At 40.7% G+C, this 24,427-nt stretch overlaps 1 protein-coding gene across 1 annotated transcript in view; it reads left to right on the plus strand.

Moving 5' to 3' along the window:
- Nucleotides 1–8,810, plus strand: part of efhc2 (EF-hand domain (C-terminal) containing 2) — a 121,128-nt gene extending 112,318 nt beyond the window's left edge. The window contains exons 13-15 of the mRNA XM_043700858.2: nucleotides 639–731; nucleotides 1,186–1,288; nucleotides 8,459–8,810. Coding sequence (XP_043556793.2) covers nucleotides 639–731; nucleotides 1,186–1,288; nucleotides 8,459–8,554 — 292 coding nt within the window. The 3' untranslated portion in view covers nucleotides 8,555–8,810. The remainder of the gene's footprint in view (nucleotides 1–638; nucleotides 732–1,185; nucleotides 1,289–8,458) is intronic.
- Nucleotides 8,811–24,427: the final 15,617 nt, after the last annotated feature.

Raw genomic sequence — 24,427 nt, forward strand, 5'->3', positions numbered from 1 at the left:
CAAAATTTATGGGAGAGATGAAAGCTCTATGTTAAAATGAAGTCAAATGTCAGTTAATAAAATCGATGCAAACACATATTAAAAAGCTGATGTTTTCTTCGGATCAGTAACATTTCAGTTTCATTTGTAACATATTTACCAGTAAATAAAGTTCAAAAAGGATGGAAAGGATACATATTCTACTAATGCAAGGCCTAAATTTGTAAGAAAATCAGAACTGGGAATGATAGCAGAAGAGTATACACTGTTAAGTACCATTCTTGAGAGGAGGGGTTGTTAGGCCATTTCCTTTCTTGAAAATTACACTGATTGTTGGAGCGTCAGTAATCTTGGAAGCTCCTGTGTACTTGAACAATGCAGCTTCTCACTGAGGGAATATGGCAGGTGCAAGATTTGCATTGCTAAAAATATCATGGAAAATTGTGTTCATCAGTAATTGCAGATTTATTGCATATTTTCATATAAATATTACACAATAACATAAATTCTGAAGAAAATGTGGAAATTCAGCATCAAACGTTTTGATGGATTTTTTTCTGTTTAACTGAACTATTACTAGACAACCATTATACTCACCATTGTGTGTAAGTTATGAGCTGTTTAATATAATGCTGTTTTTCTTTCTTTTTCTCAAACAGAACTGGATTTTTGCCAGTCCAGGAAAGTAGAAATATTCTGAAAGGTTTCCAGCTACCTATACCAAATGATATTCTTGATGAAATGATTTCAAAGTAGGTTTATAAATCAAATCAAAATTCTATTACGTGCAATCCACTGTACTTATTCATTTTATTTTATTTTATTTAGCATTCACAGTCACAGAACCAGCAATAGAGTCTTGTCAGTGGCTCAGAGTTCAGTTAACTTTTAATCCTCTTCAAATTAAGAAATCAGGCTAACTGAAATAGTGCTCCTCATCTGGATGATTTAAATTCTGTATTAAAATTAGAACACAGCTTTCCAAAGAAATAATAATAGGCATTGCAGGTTTGAGAAAATACCTTGCAGTGTTGCCTGAATCTGGAAGCAGCTTTCACATTCATTATTTAATGAAAGATTTTTTTTGAGGTCACTCAGAATGTTGGAAATAGATTATGTGAAGCCGGGGAGTTTACTTCAGCAATTTATAAGAATACAACACTGTTTTTATTGTCTTACCACAATTATTTCAAAACAATTTTAAAGTTTTCTAGGTGCTGATGGACAAGTGGCTTACCGGAACCTTATCTTAGGCATGAACTGGCGCGAAAACCCTGTACCCCATGTAGACATAAAACACCCTTTGGAGGTAGGACACATAATACAACATATACTATATTTAGTTGTTTTTCAGAAGCCCAGTGTTATTACTGGATTGTTAGTCTGTTTTAATTTTATTTGAAAATACATATTTAAGTGTTAATAAAATTCAAAAATTATGTCAGGATACATATTCTACTAATGCAAGGCTTTTGTGAAACTCGAACTGGGGTTGTTTGAGATGATTACAGAGTATTCAGTACCATTCTTAACTGCCCAGATAATGAAGCAATCCATGTCCTCATGCAGCAAGACTTGGATTTGGGCTTGGGCTGATAAATAATATGTGACATTTTCACCACACAAGCTCCAGGCAATGATCATATCCAAAAAGAGAAAAGAATCTCTTGTTTACCAACAAAATTAGAATCTCAGAGTCATACATTATAGAAACAGATCCTTCAGCCCAGCACATCCATGCCAACTAACAAACGCCAAACTACTCAATTCCCATATATTTGCACTTGGTCCATAGCCTTCTCTACCCTAGCATTTTATTAGTCATCCAGATGCTTCTTAAATGTTGCAAGAGTACTTGCCTCCAACATCCTCTCAGGCAACACATTCCATATATCTACTTCCTTCTGGGCTAAAAAAAATTATTCTGATCTTCTGTAAACCACTTATTCCTCATCTTAAATATATGCCCTCTGGTCTTAGAAATGTCTGCTATGGGGAAGAGATTCTCATGATCTGCTCTCACAATTTTGTATACCTCAATTAGGATACCCCTCTGCTCCAAGAAAAACAAACTCAACCCATCCAGTGTCTCCTCACACCTGAGACTTTTAATCTCAGAAAAATCCTGGTTAATCTTTTCTGCACCCTCTCCAGTGCAATCATGTCCTTCCAATTGTATGACAACACAGCTTTCCATCCATGACTTAACCAATGTTGTATAAAACTATAACAACACTTCCTTGCTCTATATTCTGCACCCTGGCTAATGAAGCCAAGCATCCCTTATACCTGCTTCACCACCCTGTCTACCTGTGCTGATACCTTCCAGGATCTATGGATTTGTACACCAAGGTCCCTTTGTTCCTCAGTATTCCTTGGGGAACTACCATTCATTGTGTATATCCTTGCCTCATGAGACCTCCGAAAATGCATCACCTTCAACTTATCAGAATTAAAATTCATTTGCCATTGCTCTGCCCAATTTACGAGCTGATCAATATCAGACTGTCATCCAAGACCATCCTCCTCACTATCAACAATACCACCAATTTTCATGTCATCTGCACACTTACTAATTATATCTTCTACATTCACATCCAAATCATTCATGTACATAACAAACAGCAAGGGTCCCAGCACTGATCCCTGTGGTAAATCACAGCTTCCAATTACAAAAACAACCCTCCGCCACCATATTTTGCCTCTTATTTGCAAGTCAATTTTAGATTCAGTTTGTCAACTTGCCTTGGATCCCATGGACTCTTACATTTTGGACAAGCCTTCCACATGGGACTTTGTCAAAGGTCTTGCGAAAGTCCATGTAAACCACGTCAACCACACTACCCTCATCAATATATTTAGTCACCTTTTCAAACAATTCCATTAAATTAGTCAGATTTCCCTCTAACAAATCTGCGCTATTTCTGATTAAATGGCTGCCTTTCCAAGTATTTTTTAATATTTTCCTTCATAGGTTTTTCCAATAATTTCCCTCACACCGATGTTAGACTAACTGGTCTATAATTATTTGGCTTATCCTTGTTACCCTTCTTAGAACATAGAACATTACAGCGCAGTACAGGCCCTTTAGTCCTCGATGTTGCACTGACCTGTGAACCAGTCTGAAACCCATCTAACCTACACTATTCCATTCTCATCCATATGCCTATCCAATGACCATTTAAATGCCCTTAAAGTTGGCAAATCTACTATTGTTGCAGGCAATGTGTTCCCACCCCTACTACTCTCTGAGTAAAGAAACTACCTCTGACATCGGTCCTATATCTATCACCCCTCAATTTAAAGCTATTTCCCCTCATGCTAGCCATCGCCATCAGAGGAAAAAGGCTCTCACTGTCCAACCTATCCAACTCTCTGATTATCATATGTCTCTTTACCCACAACCAAAGTAAGGCTCACAGGTCTATAATTTCCAGGGTTGTCTCTACTCCCCTGCTTGAACAAGGGAACATTTGCTATCCTCCAGTCTTCTGGCACTATTCCTGTAGACAATGACGACATAACGATCAAAGCCAAAGGCTCAGCAATCTCCTCCCTGGCTTCCCAGAGAATTCTAAGGTCTATTTTTACACTTTCCAGGATTGCTAACACCTCCTCCTTATGCACCTCAATCCCATCTAGTCTAGTAGCCTGTATCTCAGTACTCTCCTCGACAAATTGTCTTTTTCTAGTGTGAATACTGATGAAAAGTATTCATTTAGTGTTTCCCTTATCTCCTCTGACTCCATGCACAACTTCCCACTACTTTATTGGCCCTCATCTTACTCTAGTCATGTTTTTATTCCTGATATAGACATCCTACGGGTTTTCCTTGATCCTATCCATCAATGACTTCTCATGTCACCTCCTGGCTCTTCTTAGCTCTCTCTTTAGGTCTTTCCTGGCTAACTTGCAACTCTCAAGCATCCTAACTGAGCCATCATATCTCATCCTAACATAAGCCTTCTTGTTCCTCTTGACAAGAGATTCAACTTCTTTAGTAAACCATGGCTCCCGCACTCGACAACTTCGTCCCTGCCTGACAAGTACATACTTATCAAGGACCTGCAGTGGTTGTTTCTTGAATAAGCTCCACATTTCAATTGTGCCCATCCCTGTAGTTTCCTTCCCCATCCTATGCATCCTAAAGCTTGGCTAATAGCATTATAATTGCCTTTCCCCCCGCTATAACTGTTGCCCTGCAGTATATACATATCCCTTTCCATCACTAAAGTAAACAAAACTGAATTGTGGTCATTATCACCAAAGTGCTCAACTACCTCCAAATCTAACACCTGGCCGGGTTCATTACCCAGCACCACATCTAATATGGCCTCGCACCTTGTTGACCTGTCTACATATTGTGTCAGGAAATTCTCCTGCACACATTGGACAAAAACAGACCCTCTCAAGTACTTGAACTATAGTATTTCTGGTCACTATTTGGAAAGTTAAAGGCCCCCATAACAACTACCCTGTCACTCTCGCTCCTATCGAGGATCATCTTTGCTATCCTGTCCTCGACATCTCTGGAACTATTCAGAGGCCTATAGAAAACTCCTAACAGGGTAACTTCTCCTCTTTCTAACCTCAGGCCAGTCTACCTCAGTAGAGGAGTCCTCAAATGTCCTTTCTGTAACCATAATACTGTCCTTGACTAACAGTGCCACACTGCCCCTCTTGTACCATTTTTTCTGTTGTTACTGAAACATCTAAATCCTGCAATAACCATTCTTAGCCCTGCTCTACCCATGTCTCCGAAATGGCCACAACATAAAAATCCCAGGTACCAATCCATGCTGCAAGTTCACTCACCTTATTCTGGATGCTCCTGGCGTTGAAGTAGACACACTTCAAATCATATCCTTCCTGATGGTGCCTTCTCGCAATCTTTGTTCTGACTTCACTACTCTCAACCTCCCATATACTCAAATTACAATTTCGGTTCCCATCCCTCTGCTGAGTTAGTTTAGCAAATTTCCTCCCCCCCAGGCTATTGGTACCCCTCTGGTTCAGGTGAAGACCATCCTGTTTGTAGAGGTCCCACCTACTGCAGAAAGAGCCCCAATTATCCAGGAATCCAAAACCCTCCCTCCTGCACCATGCCTGTAGCCAGGTGTTCAACTCCTCTCCTTCTCCTATTCCTCGCTTTGCTAGCACTTGCCACAGGCAACAAACCAGAGATAACAACTCTGTTTGTTCTAACTCTAAGTTTCCACTCTCACTCCCTGAGTTTGCTTTAAATCCCCATATCCTACCTATGTCATTGGTGCCTATGCGGACCATGATTTGGGCTGCTCCCCCTCCCCAGCAAGAATCCTGAAAACACAATCAGAGACATCACGAACCCTGGCACCTGGGAGGCGACACACCAATCGTGAGTCTCTCTCGTTCCCACAGAACCTCCTATCTGTCCTCCTAACTATGGAGTCCTCAATGATTAATGCTCTGCTCCTTTTCCCCCCTTCCATTCTAAGCAGCAGGGACAGACTCTGTACCAGAGACCTGTGCCCCATTGCTTACCCCTGGTAAGTCGTCACCCCCAACAGTATCGAAAATGGTATACTTGTTGTTGAGCAGAACAGCCACAGGGGATCCCTGCACTGCCTGCCGGTTCCCTTTCCGTCCCCTGACAGTAACCCATCTACCTTCTTCTTTAACCTGAGGTGTGACTACCTCCCTGTAACTCCTCTCAATAACCCCCTCCACCTCCCAAATGATCCGAAGTTCTTCCAGTTCCAGATCCAGTTCCCTAACACGGTTTTCGAGGAACTGGAGTTGGGTGCACTTCCCACAGATGCAGTCAGCAGGTACACTACTGGTGACCCTTCCCACATTCCACAGGACGAACATTCAACTGCCCTAACCTCCATTCCCACTACTCTAAATTCCCAACAAGACTACTGAAAAACTAAACAAAAAATAAAGAAACCAGTCACCTTACCAATTGGCGCACAGAACCCTTTTGGTTAAAGGAGGAGGACGGGTGGGAGATACTACCCGAGTAGTGTTTCGGGTCAAGCAACCATCCAAATATAAAGCCACACTTACCCAGCAGTCCCTGTGTCTACTCCTGCTTAGTGTGCGCTCCGCCAATACACAAAGTAAACCTTTATATCTTTTAAAATTCACCTTCCCTTCGGGCCTCTGGTCCTCGCTGTTGCTCCTCCCACTCCAACTGGTGCCGAATAAAGGTGAAGAACGCTGAACTCCTGAAGTAAGTCTTTTAAAATTCACCTTCCCTTCGGACCTCTGGTCCTTCTTGAACAAAGGAACCACATCAGCTATCATCTAGTCATCTCGCACTTCATCAGCAACCAGTGAAATATTCAATATGTTCACAAAGCCCCAGCAGCAACCTGGGATATATCTCATCAGACCTGGGGATTTATTGAAATGAATTGAATTTAATTATTTTAATTGTCACATGTACTCACCTGAGTACAGTGAGAAGTTTACAAGTCACCACTTATGGTGCCATCTTCAGTACAAGGTACCGAGGTACAAATTCTTCAGTACAAGTTCTTTGGAAAAGAAAATAGAAAATAAAGAAATAAGAAGTCTAGCATTACAGATTGTAGAAATAAATTAGAAAATAGAAGAATAAGAAGTTAAGAACAACAATTCTTCCAACTCAGTCCAACTGGCACCTAGCCTCTGGCCCACACTGAGCCTTGACTATAACCCACACTGGGCTTCATCTCTCAGCTCTCAAGGCAGAGAGGGGCCTCTGAAATCACATCAAGGCTGGAAGTCCATGCTGAGGTTATGCCAGGCCAAAGGATTGCCATGGGCTGCCAAAAGACCATGACTCCGGGCCACCAAGAGACCGCCAAGCTTTGCCAGGAGACTACCACATGCCGCTGAGAAACTGCCATACTGCACCAGTGAGAGATCACCATGGTGGGCTGGGAGATCACCACAGTGGGCAGGAGGATCACCACACCAGGCCAGCACCTGCTATGCCTGAAGACAGCCACACCAGGCTGCGAGACTGTCACACCAGGCTGAGAAACCACCACACCAGGTTGGGATGCCACCACACCAGACTGAGAAATAACCACGCCAGGTCGGGATGCCACCACACCAGGCTGAGAAACCACCACACCAGGTCGGGATGCCACCATATCAGGCTGAGAAGCCACCTCGCTGAGTCCTTGCAAAGCCATGAGTCCAAGTCCACACTGAAAGGAGGACTTTGTGTCCCGGGCGTTCAGGATGTCACCAAGAAGAAAGAAGAGAAAAAAAACACAAATGACCCATAAAGAGAAAAAAATGGAAAAGAAATAAACAGAGCAGACAGGGTCTATCTGAAGTGCCATCATAAGCACATGTAAAACATCTAATACTTTCTCCTGATTAATCTTAGCATGTTCTAAAACCTCACCATCCCAAATGAAATACCCGGCTACATGTCATTCTCCTCTGTGAATACAGATGAAAAATGTTCATTTAAGATGTTACCCACATTCATTGGTTCCATGCGCAAGTTGCCCCTTTAGTCTCTAATAAGTCCCACTCTTTCCATGGTGATCGTTTTACTTTTAATATACTTATAAAAAGCCTTGGGGTTTTTCTCGATCCTATCTGCCAAAGGTATTTGGTGGCCCATCTCTAATTGCCAAATTTCCTTTTCAAGCTTTTGCAGCGTCTCCTCTGTTTTAATGTGCTACATCTTACATATGCTTCCTTCTTTTCCTTCATCAAACTCTCGATATCCCTTGACATTCAGAGTTCTCTGGATTTGCTCCCCGTGCTCTTAACTCTTAGAGGAACATGCTGGCCCTGAATCCTCACTTCACGATTTTTAAAATACTCCCACTTTTGTAGCCCAAACAAGTGAGTTAACTGACATTACCCTTGTTTTACATCCTCTCATAACATTTCTCTTTGTACAAAAGAAAGTAGTCCCCAAACTGACTGTGAAACAAACTTATCAAGTTCTACAGTGCACAGTAAGCAGATTGCCTGATGTGTACTGGATTTTGCCCAATGTTAAGTGTGTACTACATTTCAGCAGGGAAAGGAGGGAGAGTGAGAGTCTGTTATCCACTCCCCTCTGTCCAAGTTCCAAGGCTACAAAGAATCCACTATGCTTTTATAAAGCTTAATGGAACTCTCAGCAGCTAAGGGCATGTGTGCTGTCTGTTGAGGCCCTTCAGATGGACATGTTTCTCAGACAAAGGGAAGATAATTTGAGCACCCTGCCCCAATTATTTCAATAACCATCCCCGCGAGGTATGAAGATGACCTACAGCAGCCTTCATACTGACTGAGGAGGAGTTCGAGACTGCTACAATTGCACTGACTTGGTGGATTCATCCAAATCCAATATCTAAAATTGAAAGCAAGTTGGTAGGATTTAATGTAGAAGTCAAATCAGGATAGGTGAGAACAGATTGCATAAGTTCCGGCTGTATTTCTGGATATTTGTGTAGAATCTGAACTGATATTTTCTTCCTGCTGTTTGCTGTTTCAGGTTAACAAAGCTGGGAGTGGAGAGTTCCCAGTTAAGAAAGTGACGAGCATCAACTATATAGCCTTCATTGAAGATTTATTTGGCAAGCAGGAGTGAAGTGACGTAGTATAGGTCTTACTTTTTAAAAAAATATATAGAAACAAATTTTTGAAAGTTCTACTAAGGCAGTTGTTTTATTATAGAATTTTAGCATTGATAAGAAATTATTAATACCCTTCAGCAGCTTAGTAATATAATTCCAGTTAGAAATTGGCCTAAAAATGATGAAATTAAAATAGCTTTACTGATTGGCATTTCTGTGTGTAATTTGGATGTATTAAATAATTAACTGGTAATAAATCAGCATACTTAAAACTCCACATAGCTTTCTGGATGACCTTTTTTCACACCAAAGCAATAACGTGGAGAAATGATTGAGCTCTCAGGTAGATTTCTCTCTCCCTTTTCCTTGGTATGTTCCAAGCAGTGAGAGTCAGCTGAAAGAAACTTTGCATAATTCAATACCTGAACAAGGGGCAGGCCTCCAGCAATAAGTTGGTGATCAACCTTCCTGCTGAAACAGGTAGGGGGCTGGTCGATATATTTACATTAGGGTCCTGTGGTGTAATTGGTTCATGCATTCTCAATTAAAATGACAGTGTAACATACCTTAATTTATATCTCCACAATATTTGTCAAGGTAATTTCCTGATATTTCTCAATTGGATTATGATTCAAAATTGCTGGGTTTTCTTTGTTTTCATTGAGAAGACAAAATTCAGGAAGTTTAAAGTGAAGAACAAGCACTGGCAGTTCTCTTTTAAGAGAACCATTTTTGATCAATTATTCTAATGTAAAGGGGAGGAGCATCCGCAACAAGCATAAGGACAATTTGACACCAGATTGTGGAAATCCTTATCCTCCTTCATATGATAGTAGATTCAGAGAAACGTGCAATTCTCAGAGCAACTATACATAAGGAGCTCAGGAGGAGGCCCCCTTTGTACCTATGCTGCCTCATGCAATTGGGTCTATGAAGTTGCCATGGCCAATGAGGCAATGGCAAAATCAGTATATAGTCCTGGATAGCTTTGCCTCTACTTTTTCCAAATATCAGCAGCATCAGTTTGCAATTCATGCCAACATTAAGCAGGAGACTGAAGTCATGTTTGCTAAAGGACATCTTTCACCACATTCCCAGTGGATTGCTGAAAACAGTAACAGATAGCTCTGAGCTCATGATATGTCTTTGGAAGTGAGCATGACTCTGATTTAAGGCTCCATCTAAATCTCATCATGTAGATAGATCACATTCATAGCTTGTTATCATTGTTGTAATTATGTTTGCTTAACCTGGCAGAACAGTTCTTTAAGATGGACTGCGGTTGAAAATAAGGAGGGCAGTATTGTTAGATTTGAGATAACAATTGTGAAGGGGGGCCAACACTATTTGTAAGTATGGTAGGGAAGGACGTCATGCAGGTGGGAGGTTCATTCATGGTCTGGCTTCAAAGAAAGGAGGGTATGACCAATCAGGCATGATCAGCTCATATGCCAGGAGCTGGGGCAAAGGTGTGCAGATGCAAGCTCATGTAGGTGGATTGGGTAAGGACATGAGAATGGAAGGGCTAGCAGGAAGGGTAAAGCACACAGGAAAAGCACCTGGATGATCAGGACTTCACCAACATGTAAAAGGCAGAGGTTGGAAGCCACCAGTTGAGAAACACTCACATTCATCTTCCACCATTCTGGAAATTAAAGATACGCAATAAGGAAGAAATGGCTATGTGCACAGCTGGAGTGGGAAGGGTGAGTGACTCAATCAGTGCACTGGACAGGACCCAGACCTGTGCTGTCCCTAATCTCCACCATTGGCTCCATGCTGCATAGCTGTCTACACCAGGCATCTCTGACCATTTCATTCACACAGACACTTTTGAACAAGAGGCCAGTGAAGTAACAAGATGAAGGGCAGTGGTGTCAGCAGGACTCATTGGTCTCTTACTCTTGCTTCCGCAAGTTGCAACAGGCTCTCAACATAGACATTGGTCCATGGTACATCCTGTATGGTTATGAAGATAGGCATCATGCTGGCATAATTGCATCCAAGGCTACACAGAGACTCAAACAAACAGATTGGAACAAAACGATTAAAATTATACAAACATTATCTTTTCTTAATGGTGCACTGTCACCTGGAAGTTTGGTCAGGTTACCTGGGGCATTTGTGTCTTGATGGCTGAAGCACATGTGAACGATTGTGTCCCACATCCTTGCCTGCAGCTCCTCTTCCTTCCTGTGCACATGGGTGAACTCTCTGATTATTAACACCACAGGGTCCACTGCTGTGTTGGGCTGAGCAAGTGCCGCATCTTCACCCTTCTCTGAGTGTCAGTGACCTGACCTGATCTTCCTCAGCCAGCTGCAGAACTGTCGCAGACAGGAGCTCAGAAATTGTGCTCCCATACTTTCCAACAGTAACATTGTCTGTATCTGAGCTGGCTGGGGTGCAAGAAGCAGCCAGTGACTACTGGAATTCCGCAGGGGCCCATGTTGGGACTGCAACTATTCACATTATACATTAATGATCTGGACAAAGAAACTGAGGGCACTATTGCTACATTTACAGATGACACAAGATAGGTGGAGGGACAAGTAATGTTGAGAAAGCTGGGAGGCTGCAGAAGGACTTGGACAGAATAGGACAGCAGGCAAGGAAGTGGCAGATAGAATACAAAGGGTGAAAACGTGAGGTTATGCACTTTGGTGGGAAGAAGATACATGGAATATTTTCTAAACGGGGAAAGGCTTTGGAAATCTGAAGCACAAAGGGACTTCAGTATCCTTTTTAAGGGTTCTCTTAAGGTTAAACATGCAGGTTCAAATGGCAGTTAGGAAGGCAAATGCAATGACATCATTCATTTCAAGAGGACGAAAATATAAAAGCAGAGATGTACTGCTTAGACTGTATAAAGGTCTGGCGAAACCGTATTTAAAATATTGTGTGTTTTGGGATCTGTATCTCAGGAAGGATGTGCTGGCCTTGGAGAGGTCCCAGAGGATTGTCACATGAATGATCACAAGGGCTTGTCCCACAAGGAGTGGTTGAGGACTCTGGCTCTGTACTCAATGGAGTTTAGAAGGATGAGACGGGTAGGGTATCTGATTGAAACTTACAGAATACTGAGAGGCCTGGATAGAGGTGGATGTGGAGAAAATGTTTCCATTAGCAGGAGGGACTAGGACTAAGGGCACAGCCTTCGAGTGAAAGGATGACCCTTCAGAACTAAGGTAATGAAGAATTTCTTCAGCCAGAGGATGGTGAACCTGTGGAACGTATCCATACCTTGTTCCAGCTGAGGGAATCTCAGGGCCAATATTTATCCCTCAATCAATGTCACAGAAGCATATTAACTGATCATTATCACATTGCTGTTTGTGGGAGCTTGCTTTGTGCTGCTTGGCTACCACATTTTGCACAACTATGATTCGACTTCAAAAGTATTTGATTGGCTGAAAAGTACTTTTGAATGTCCTGTGGTCTTAGTAGGTACTATGTAACGGCAAGTCTTTGCAAATAGGCTACAAGGCAAGGCTGTATTTGGAAGAATGGAATATCTTGTAAATAATCTGCCTCTCTGCTATACTATAGTTTTTAAGTTTTTACTAATTGAAACCAATGACTGACTGATAGGAATGTAAGGAGAAAGGAGAAAGCTTACTTTACAATAAGACCTGGAGACACTGCTCAGTCACTGGAAAGGAGTCCAGGAAGACAAGACTATGCAGATAATGCCACGTCACATATAAAGAGATCATCAAGACAAACAGGGAAGAGGACGATTTTGAAAGTTTGAGGGCTACTATTTTAAATCTTCATTTACAGAAATTTTCACAATGTTAGCCACTCTTTTCCAGGGAAGTTAGAATTAAATGCAGGCAGCTAAAAGGTGCAGCCAACATCATCCATTTAAAAGGTAATTGAACAATTTGCCTCAGGATAAGATTAAATTAATTAAATTACTATTAGTATTTAAATAAAATGCCATAACTGGCAAAAATCACATGATAACTGCCTTCCGTAATGTGGTCAACCATAACTCACTTGTGATCTTGCTGCTTCTTATTTTACTTCCTGATTTGAAGACCTGCGTCTCCACACGTGGGATGAGAAATAATGTTAACTGAACCAGTGTTCATTGAGGTCATGGTATTCAGCAGTTGCAGCTTTTTGATGATCATAAGAATGTCACATGAAAGGGACATGAAAATGCTCCCAAGCTTGCACACTTCTGCAACATCTGCATTCTACGTAGCTTACTAACAAGTAAATGGAGATGTTCAGAGGATGATCTAAGCAATCAGTTATTATTTTGTTCAGTATCTACATTCTCCTATTATTCATTTATACTCTTCCCCTGCAGCCTGGCATGAAAATCATCACTGTGCATTCTTCTTCACTCGTTCAGGAAATTTATTCTTGAGACAGTGTAACATTACAGAGATAAAATCTAAAATATTGCTTTACTGGTTGGTCAAGCTTATATGTCATATCATAGGCATAAATGATTAGCATTAGCATTAATTTTTAAAAAATTAACTTTTCTTGGGTTAAGCACCAGGTTTCACATTTTGTTCAAAATTACAAACTTCAATGATTCACAAACTCAGTTCATGATTTTCTACTCATTATGTTTGTCTATTGAACTTACTTTTCTGAAGTTTTACAACTAGTTTAGATTCCTCTCTCTCATCCCTGACAATTGTCTCTCACAGGATTGTCAAATATACTTAACCAATTATGCTGGTTTTAGTTCAATGTTATTGTCATATATCCTGTGTAGGTGCAATCTGCTGCATTGTACTATACTGATTGGAATTCTAAAGCATAACCACAGAAATTTTGGCATTTTGTCATTCGTAGCAAGATCACCTATCTTCTGTCCTGCTGAAATGACCTTGGCTGCAGAATAATTGTGGCCAAAGTGCTTTTCAAACTAAATGTATAAAATACAAGAAACTGATCAATAATCTGCTTTAAAATTTTCAAAAACCTGTTATTGCCCAGCAGTCCTTAGGTTCAAGACTCACCTACTTGAGCAATGTGTCATAACTCATCTGAACAGATTGATTAAAAATAAATGCAATATTTCAAAGATAGAAAACAACTGATGATCCAAAAACTATATTTCACTCACAGTTGGGGAACAGCTCCAGGCATTTTGTTAAGGACATGTCATTTTTTTTAACCTTACTAGAGAGGAGTCAAAGACAGCAGGAAAACCATTATGGTCTGTTTGCTTTCATCTCAGAAATGTTCTCAAAAACTTGGACATGAAAGAAATACGGAGAAGTGCAACATATAAATAGAGTTGTAAGTTTTTTTGCATGAGTATCCACATCAGTCTCTAAAGTTACAGAAATCTATTGATTTCTATTGATAAAGAAATTGCCAAAAGCAAATGGTTTTCAGATCCACAAGTTAAATATATTTTCATTTTCAAGCTAATAAGATGGAAATATAGAACCATAATTGACCTTGCATCTTTTTCTCATTCCTTCAATTTGTCAAAATTAATGGAGAAACTCAGCAGGCCTTGTAGCATCTGTGGGAAGAAAGCAGATTTAATGTTTCAAGCCTGGTGACTCTTCATATTGTTTCATATCTCTAGCATCCACAGTTCTTCACTTCCTATTATTGTCACAATTAGTTATTTAATTGACAGGCATTATGAACTTGATTCTTTTTAAACTGAGAGCAGATCACAGCTTTTGGAGTTGTAACACAGCTGTTGGTTGCACAAAGGGGCTCTGAATGTATTCCTTGTTTCAGAGAAAACATAGGCAAAGGATGTTACTCGGAATTATGGAAATTTACTGTGCAACCATTCCTCTGCCAAAGCTAACTCTCCAACTGGTACAGTCCACTCTAAGCTGTTGCTGTATCTGTTCTATTCCATTTGAAGAATCTTTTTTCAAATAACCATCCAAATCTACTTTGAATGATATAGATAGAAAGAATTCTCATTAAATTCTCATTATTTTTGTTAAATAAAGAAAAAAGTAAAAAATAAAATAGGAGTGAAATATGGGTAATAGTGATGCACACTCATTACACATGCTGCCAGAATTGAACTTAAAAGAAATTTAAGTATTGCTGAACTAAGACATTGTTATCAAGCTTTTCATCTTGCACTCTTCAGGACAATTCACAGAAATACCAAAAAGGGAAAATAACATTTACAGTATACTGTATGAGAGAAAAGTGCTGATTGGTTGGAAAGTGAACTCTGACTGGCAAAGGTTATTAATACATTTCTGTTCCTGTGTCTTAGGTTTTGTAACTTGCCTCTTATGTGGTATATTAAACTTGTGGACGCAAGAATCTCCATTTATTTATAATGATGAAATTAATATTACATTAATTCTGCACTATTCAAAGTCTCTTAAACAAATCCCAGTTTACAGAAGTATTGTAGACATAGCAGTATAAACTAGAACCTTTCTTTTGTTTGAATAGTTTGAGTTTAGAATGAAAAGTATTTTCAGTTATAAATCTGTTAATTATGTGGCAGAATTGGGTGTTCCCTTGGCAATGGGTTTGCAGATGTTGCCATGTTGGAGCACAGCTTATAAAATGTCTGAGGACTCAACATTCAGATGTGTGATGTCAAACTGCTGGGACACTATCGCTGCACCACAAGTGCCCTTTGGTGGGATGGCAAGGCCTAGACCCCAGTTGGGCCCCTAAAGCTGTTTCATAAATATCTTTAGAGTGGTTTCCAGCTTCAGCTGCCCTCCTTTCTATTATAGAGTCGTAATAGCAACATAATAGTGTTAAATAGCGACATACAAGTTTCCATTAAAGATGATGGCTATAATAGCAGACAATTCTGTTCCAAACTGATGGTCTGACTTGGCGTTCCAGACTTGACTGGCTTTTAAAGTATCTGACATTTGTGGAGACTGTGATCAACAAAGGACATATATCACCAGGATGTATAAATTTAATGCATTCAGCTGGAATTGTTATCATAAATCATCTGAGATCCCACAGAGAAATCCATTGATTCCATTTCACAATGGCTTCTGTCAATGTGAGAGCAATAAGTTGGAAAAATCCCTGATGGAAATGTGCCCCTCCCCTGACTTCCACATTTCTTTAAATTTATTGTTTTTGTACCCTTTTGAATCAATTCTTCTGTAGCATTTTTTTCTTCATAACCCTCCTAGCTGTACAGCTTTCCTTCAGTCCAAACTAGGAAGAATGCGCACTGTCTTAAGTCTCTGCTAACCCTGTTTTGTTAACTTTCAGAAGGCACACTAGATTGACGCAGGCAGAGATCCCGGTAGTTTATTGGAAAAGTCATATCTCCCTTACACCCATTTACGCATCTTGTGTTAAATAAATATAAATACAAGCCATAAATATCAAGTATGTTCCAGCTTTGGTGCTGAGGCTGTGTAATTTTTTATTACCCTTTGAACTGAAAGCTGGGCTCCCACATTACTGAGAGTGGGATGTTTATTGAGTTTTTGCCTTCTTCCCCTCCACTTGCTTATTTAACTGTCTCCCAACATTTATAACTGAATCTTACAGAATTATAAAGCAATGATTTGATCTATTAGTTGTTGGATTCATTTAAATATCACACATTGCTTTCACTCCTTAGCATGAATGTAGTCTATTGTAGATTCACCAGATTGGCAACTGATTTTTAGATATGTCTGGTATTGAGCCTATCATGCTCTCCCACACTCTCTATTGAACTAAGTTAAACCGCTGGCTTGATGGCAATGATAAATTGCCAAATAAATTAGGGATGTGCCAGTTACGAGATTATGAGAGCCATGGTTTACATTGTGGGCAAATGCAATCCTGTTGGCCACACCAGCTCATGGATGCCAGGTTTGTATATACTGTATCTGTTCTGAATATATCTCATTTAGTAATATCACATAATATAGTGGAGAATAACATCAGTGTGAACACAGGACTTCATCTCTAAAAAGATAGTTTAGTGATCACTGCTCCCATTACTGACGTAAACACATTGCACCTTTGACAGGCCAATTGGTGAAGGTGAAGTTAAATGAGATTCTCAAATTAGGGAAGTTTGCAAAGTTAGGGAATCTGAGTTAGAGAAGTGCAGCACGACAATGTCCCTGGTTTAGCAAAGGAAATTGCAAAGGGCTTGTACTCATGAAAATTACAATGACATGCTGTTTTCCAAAGTGAAGGCTCACTCATGAATAATAGTTACTTGTGTGAGGTACTCTTGAGTGATCATTGCGCATGAAACTGTAGCCTAGCAAGGAAGACACTTCCCAGGGAAGGAGATGCTGAGAGAGCTTTAGATGAGGAGAAAATTAGTAGAGAAAAATGAAAAAACTCATATATTCTTTGCATTCATACAACTGAGATCAGGACCCCATTCTTTGAAAAAAAGATCAGTATAAACTCTTCTTCTATAATTTGCATCCTCGGTATGTTGCCTTTATCCTATAATTCTGTACAACATCAACTGACAGCATACTGAGCAATATTATTGCCATTACACTAATTCTGATTTAAATAAATTACCTTTGATTTTAACTATAAACATTTCTATTTGGGTACTCAAATATGTGGATATACATGAGTAGTGTTGTGTCATGAAATTCTTCCAAGAGGTACCAAAATTCATTTTGATTTAACTGATAGTCCAATTGATGCTGCTGCCTTACAATGGTTTCCTTTGTGATTTTATATAGTACCAAATAAATAGAGGGATTTTATGGAGCTTTTGGAGAGGGAAATGTAACATGTCAGGTCACTGAATTAAAACTGAGATTCAAAATTTGTATTTCGTAATACCAAGTTTAAATGCAGAGATTGAGTTAGCAACATGTTTGCAGTGTGCTGGGCTTCATGCTGTCCTGTAGTGGGTTTTGTTTGAATTGCATTTGCATGCCATGGATACTCATTCACATTGGTCTTATTTTAATTATGTTCCACCTTTAACATAAAATCAGAGATGTGCAGAAATCTTGTGGCACCTGTTAAAGGTGATGCGCAACATTTGGTGTGAACGAGTGAAGTAGCAAAGGCAAGGGAGCCTGGGGTTGGTGATGGACAGTCAGTCAAGGAAAGGAATGAATGGCCTAAGGATGGCAACAATACTGTCAAATGTCAGTCCATCTCTGGGTTTTGGTTGGGAGACTCCCTACAGGGCTTTGCCTTCACTTACAACATTCAATTACTGAGCAAGATCTTGGACAATGTACTTTACAACAAAAACTAGACGACATAGGATAAAAGTGAGAGGGGAAAGATTTAAAAGGGACCTGAGAGGCAACCTTTCCACGCAGAGAGCGGTGCGCATATGGAATGAGCTGCCAGCGGAATTGGTCGAGGCTAGTACAATTACGACATTTAAAAGGTATCTGTTTGAGTACATGAATTGGAAGGCTTAAGAGGGATTTGTGCCGAATGCTGGCAAATGGGACGAGATCAATTTAGGGTATCTGGTTAGCATTGACGACTTGGGCGAAAGGATTTGTTTCCGTGCTGTAAAACTCTACGACTCTATAATAGAAAGGAGGGCAGCTGAAGCTGGAAACCACTCTAAAGATATTCATGAAATAGCTTTAGGGGCCCAACTGGGGTCTAGGCCTTGCCATCCCACCAAAGGGCACTTGAGGTGCAATGATAATGTCCCAGTGGTTCGACATAACACATCTGAATGTTGAGTCCTCAGACATTTTATAGGCTGTCCTCTGACTTTGCAACATCTGCAAACCCATTGCCAAGAGAACACCCAATTCTGCCACATAATTAACAGATTTATAACTGAAAATACTTTCATTCTAAACTCAAACTATTCAAACAAAAGAAAGGTTCTAGTATGGGTGGCACGGTGGCACAGTGGTTAGCACTGCTGCCTCACAGCGCCAGAGACCCGGGTTCAATTCCCGCCTCGGGCGACTGACTGTGTGGAGTTTGCACGTTGTCTGCGTGGGTTTCCTCCGGGTGCTCCAGTTTCCTCTCACAATCCGAAGATGTGCAGGTCAGGTGAATTGGCCATGCTAAATTGCCCGTAGTGTTAGGTAAGAGGTAAATGTAGGAGTATGGGTGGGTTGTGCTTCGGTGGGGCGGTGTGGACTTGTTGGGCCGAAGGACCTGTTTCCACACTGTAAGTAATCTAATTTATACTGCTATGTCTACAATACTTCTGTAAACTGGGATTTGTTTAAGAGACTTTGAGTAGTGCAGAATTAATGTAATATTAATTTCATCATTATGAATAAATGGAGATTCTTGCGTCCACAAGTTTAATATACCACATAAGAGGCAAGTTACAAAACCTAAGACACAAGAACAGAAATGTATTAATAGCTTTTGCCAGTCAGAGTTCATTTTCCAACCAATAAGAACTTTTCTCTCATCCAGTACAAATGTTATTTTCCCTTTACTTTGGTATTTCTGTGAATTGTCCTGATGAGTGCAAGATGAAAAGCTTTGACAAACAGTGTCTTAGTTCAGCAATACTCAAAATTCTTTAAGGTCAATTCTGGCAGTGTGTGTAATGCGTGTGGATCACTATTACCCATGTTTCACTCCTATTTTATTTCTGTGTTGTACTTTTTTCTTTATTTAACAAGGTGTTCTGACACTGAAACTCAAGCACACAATGTTGCAGATTTGGTTTTCACAATAAAGCAGAAGATTATTGTGTGAAAGAAAAGAGGATGAAATAGAATAGCCAAGTTTTTTCTATTTAACACTCCTGTATAAATTGAACGATCAGAAAAGAAGATCAGGGGAGGTTTGGAGGGTAGGAGGGGAGATTAAAAATATAAATAAAAATACAATCCCATCTAACTTGACAACATCACATTGCAATACTCAAACACCAGAGAGTGTTCACTTTCCTATCACATCTATGGATTTAAAAGTCCTTGTGCGTGAATCACAAAAAAATACTAGCATCCAAGTTCAGGAGGTAATGGGGAGGCAAATGGAATGTTGTTCTTTAATTCAAAAGAAAAGAAAGTATAAAGGTAGGCAGGTTTCACTAAATCTATACAAGGCATAGTCAAACCACAGCTGGAATATTGTGAACACTTTTGGGCCTCTGACCTAAGGGCATATATTTTGGCATTACTGCCAGTCCAGAGAAGGTTCATGTTTGGTTTCAAGAAGGGTTGAAGGCCAAAGTGTTTAACAATAACTGGAGCTTTATTATATGAGATGTTCACTTTACAGGGCAGCAAGCTAGACTGAGCAGCTTCTCTCTAAAGTGATTGATTATGTTATCATCATGTCACGTCTTAAAGTAACAGTCCAACATACATGATATATCTCCCTTTTACATTAGAGGTTTCTGCAATGAAAATATTTACAATCCTATGTACAAAAAGTCACAGAAATGGAAAGAATCATTAATTATTTCATAGTCCTTTGGATTTGGCTTCTGCTTACCAATATTCCTTGTTGTGCAGTAGTATGGTGAATACAGGCACAGGAGGTCAGTTTTGAATAATGTTTACCTACTTTTGAATCCACTTTCTCCAAATAAAAGACTTGGCCATAGGTACTCTCTTCGCAGCATATGAGCAGGAACATGTTTCGGCCATCCAGTCCCTCATGTCTGTTCTGTCATTTTGGGTAATGACTGATTATCTGCTATGATATCCCCATATCTTTTGATGTTATTGATAACTAGAAATCCATTAATTTCTCCCTTTAAACTTATTTAATGACTCAGATTCCACAGCCTTTGGCTGTTGGATTCCAAAGACTTATCACCCTGCTAAGTAAAGAAGTTCTTCCATATGTTATTCCAAAATTCTGCGATTGTCTCCTGATTCTAAATCACACAATCAAATGAAACCTCCTTTCTGCCTCTAATCTATGTATCCCTTCAAGAATTTTCCAAGCTTCTATGAAATTGCCTCTCATTCTTCTAAATGCTAGACAATACAGTTCCAGTCTCCTTAATGTCTCCTCATAGGACAGCCCCACCTGCTGAATCTCTGCTGCATACACTCTCTGGCATGCATACCTTTCCTTAGGCAAGGCACTAAATTTGCTATCAATGCTCCAGGTTCAGTTTCATCAGTTTCTAGACATCCAGATGCCTTTTAAATGTTGTGATTATACTAGCCTCCACCACTTCCTCTGGCAGCTCATTCCATACACACACCAGCCTTTGCGTGAAAAAGTTGCCCCTGAGGTCCCTTTTAAATTTTTCACCTCTCACCTAAACCTCTCGATCTGGACTCCCCCACCCAAGGAAAAATACCTTATCTATTTACCCTATCCATGCCCTTTATGATTTTATAAACCTCTATAAGGTCACCCCTCATCCTCCAATATTCCAGTGAAAACAGCCCCAGCCTGTTCAGCATCTCTCTATAGCTCAAGCTCTCCAGCCCTGGCAACATTTTTGTAAATCTTTTCTGAAACTTTTCAAGTTTCACAACATCCTTCCAATAGGAAGGAGACCAGAATTGCACACAATATTCCAAAAGTGACCTAACCAATGTCCTGTACAGCCGCAACATGACCTCCCAACTTCTATACTCGATGCTCTGAACAATAAAAACAAGCATAACATACACCTTCTTTACTATCCTATCTACCTGCGACTTCGCTTTCAAGGAACTATGAAACTGCACTCAAAGGTTGCTTTATTCAGCAACACTCCACAGGGCCTTACCATTAAGTGTATAAGTCCTGCTCTGATTTGCCTTTCCAAAATGCAGCACTTCATCTGCCAGTCCTCGTCCCAATGACCCATCTGATCAAGGTCCCATTGTACTCTGAGGTAACCTTCACTATTCACTACATCTCCAAATTTGGTGTCATCTGCAAATCATATATATGAATGATGAAAAACAGTGGAACCAGCACCGATCCTTGTGGGACACCACTGGTCACAGGCCTCCAGTCTGAAAGGCAATCTTCCACTATCACTCTCCGTCTTCTACCTTTGAGCCAGTTCTGTATCCAAATGGCTAGTTCTCTCAGTATTCCATGAGATTTAACCTTGCTAACTAGTCTACCATGAGGAACCTTGTTGAATGCCTTACTGAAGTCCATATAGATCACATCCACCAGCCCTCATCAATCCTCTTTGTTACATGTGTGTCTTATGGTCCTGCTCCACAGCTACATGACAAAAGAGAAACACTCCAAAAGCTTGTGCTTTTAAATAAACCTGTTGAACTATAACCTGGTGTTGTGTGATTTTTAACTCTCTCTCTCTCTCTCTCTCAATTGAGAGAGCAGTCCTAGGTCTTCTGGGACTATGGCAAGTTTCATTTCAAACTGTTAATTGTGTAATGAGAAGAGAATAATTGATAGTCTATCTGTTTGAGGCCCCTTCATAAAGATGGAGAGTGACAGAGTTGATTCTGAGACTAGGGGCCAAAATCTAAATAAAGAAAATATGATGGTATGAGGCACAAGCAGGCTACAATAAATTGGGAAACATAACTTAAAGGGATAATAAACATTTAACAAGCCCTTGGAGGAACTGGAACTGCTGTTCATTCATGTTTGGCATAAAATAAAATGGAAAAGATGGCCCTGTCATGGCTAACAAGGGACATTAAGGATAGTACTGGATCCAAGGAAGAAGGTTTCAAATTATCTAAAAATACCAGCAGACCTGAAGACTGGGAGCAATTTAGATTTCAGCACAAGAGCACCAAAGGATTCAATAAGAAGGAAAAATAGAGTATAAGAGTAAGCTTGCGGGGAACATACAAACTAATCATAAAGGATTCTAAAGGTATACAAAGAGAAAAAAGGATTAATGAAAACAAATCCCTCACAATCAGAAACAGGGAAAATTCTGGGGAACACATGAGAGGGAGAAATTGAAGGAACTCTATTTAGACCCCTCAGATCTTACCTGTTCAATAAAATAACTTCATAGCCTTCAAAACCTCAGTGGATACAAGCCTAACCTGTTCAATCATTCCTCATAAAAGAAACTGTCCATTCCAGGTGTTGGTTTCAGGTGAAAACTCTCCTTTGATACAGTGGTTGTTGGCCAGCTCCATCTCCCGCCCTCTGGCAGCTGCTGTTGCTGCAGTTGTCATTGTTGTCCTGCAGGAGTTCATTCACTGTACCATGATCGATCGCAAGAGAATCATAAGACTTATCTCTGCCATGCTGTTTCTTGCCTTCAGCGATCTGTAAGAATAGTAACTGCAAGTCCACGGTCTGACCTCTTTATTCCTGACACCTTCCCCATGAAGCTTCAGATGATGATCTTACAGCGATGAGACTCTACTTGGCCAGTGCCCCATGCTGTACGCGCTCTATCTAATTCTGAATTGCTGTTGGTCTAGAGAGGGTGAACCAACATCACAGGTGCATGAAGGGATCTAATGTAGCTGGATTACCGCTGAGTCTGTCAATACACCTTTTGATATGAGTCATCTTGACTTCATGTAAGATGGTCCAACAAACAGTCATAGAAAAGTAGAAACCAGGAGCAGCAGTAGGCCATTCAGTCCTTCGAGCCTGCTCAACTAGTCTTAATGGTCCTCGCTAATCATCCAGCTCATACCCTGTTCCCACTTTCTCCCCCACATCCTCTCTTCACTTTAGTCCTAAGAACTATATTTAACTCCTCCTCGAAAACATTCAATATTTTGGCTACAACTGCTTTCTGTGACAGAAAATTCCATAGGCTCACCACTCTCTGGATGAAGAAATTTTTCCTCATGTCAGTCCTATATGGCCTATCCTATCTTTTGACTGAAACTCCTGGTTCTGGACTCCCAGTCATCGAGAACATCCTTTCTACATTTACCCTGTCTAGTTCTTGTAAGAATTTTATGGGTTTCTATGAGACCCTCCATCATTCTTCTAGGCTCCAGTGAATATAGTTTTAATCAATCCAGTCTCCCTACATTCGTCAATCCTGCCAACACACGAATCAGTCTGGTAAATCTTCATTACACTCTGCTGGAACATCCTCCTGAGTTATTCTGGAGTCAATGTGACCTTGGTATGATTCTCAGACTTGTGTTGAACCCAGTGACGCAGTGAGAGGGTCCCTGCCTCAGAATCTCCCAAAGAAGTCCCCAACCCTACCACACCCACACCACTTCCTCATAACTGCACCTCCGTACCACCCTCACCACCCAAATTACACCCCCCCACCCCTCTCCCCACTCACCTCCACATCACCCTCCCCCATATCTCTAGCTTGACATGACCCACCGACTCTCAACACACACTCCCACCCCCCCACACATTTCTGACAGAACAGCACATCAGTACTGAAAGCAAGGCAGGCAGCGTATTAGTGTAGGAAACAGTGAAGCATCAATGTCGAAGAGGGAGTATACATTGCTGCATGGCGCTGAATCACTGTCGGAGTGTTGCATGTGCCACAGTTTACATGGCAAACATACCGCATGATGATGCATGAAAGAGAAAGGGGAGGCATGCATCATGGGCAAAGGTGGACTCAAGTCAGTCAATTAAGGTCTGGATGGTTAGCCAAGACTAGTGAGACTTCATCTGATGAAGGGGCTGCGCTCTGAAAGCTTGTGATTTTGAACAAACCTGTCGGACTATAACCTGGTGTCACGTAACTTCTGACCTTGTCTACTCCAGTCCAACACTGGCACCTCCACATCATGGTCAGTGACACAGTTGGTTCAACACAAATCCAAGGATCAACACTATTGCAGCCCAGGGTCAGTCCTGGAAATCAAGCAAAGTCCTGCTAGTTGGGATAGCTTGGCAAATTCTGTCTGGGGGATGGCTGCGTACTGTTGGGAGTGTCATTGCAAAGTCTGTCCAGGGATGAGCCATGGTCAGTCTCAGGTAGAGCCCAGATAATGTGGCTGGGTGGGGGTGGAGTTTTAGGGTTAGTATATGACGTCCTTGAGGCTGTGGGCATCTCAAGTGTGGGAATTGGTTTAATTGTAGTGGCCAGGGGAATGGTCACCATCAAAAATTGTAGGACGAGGTCAGGT

Source organism: Chiloscyllium plagiosum, unplaced genomic scaffold (assembly GCF_037043375.1).
Source record: "Chiloscyllium plagiosum isolate Xiang-an unplaced genomic scaffold, Cpla_swu_hap1 HiC_scaffold_12, whole genome shotgun sequence".
Classification (NCBI taxonomy): Eukaryota; Metazoa; Chordata; class Chondrichthyes; order Orectolobiformes; family Hemiscylliidae; genus Chiloscyllium; species Chiloscyllium plagiosum.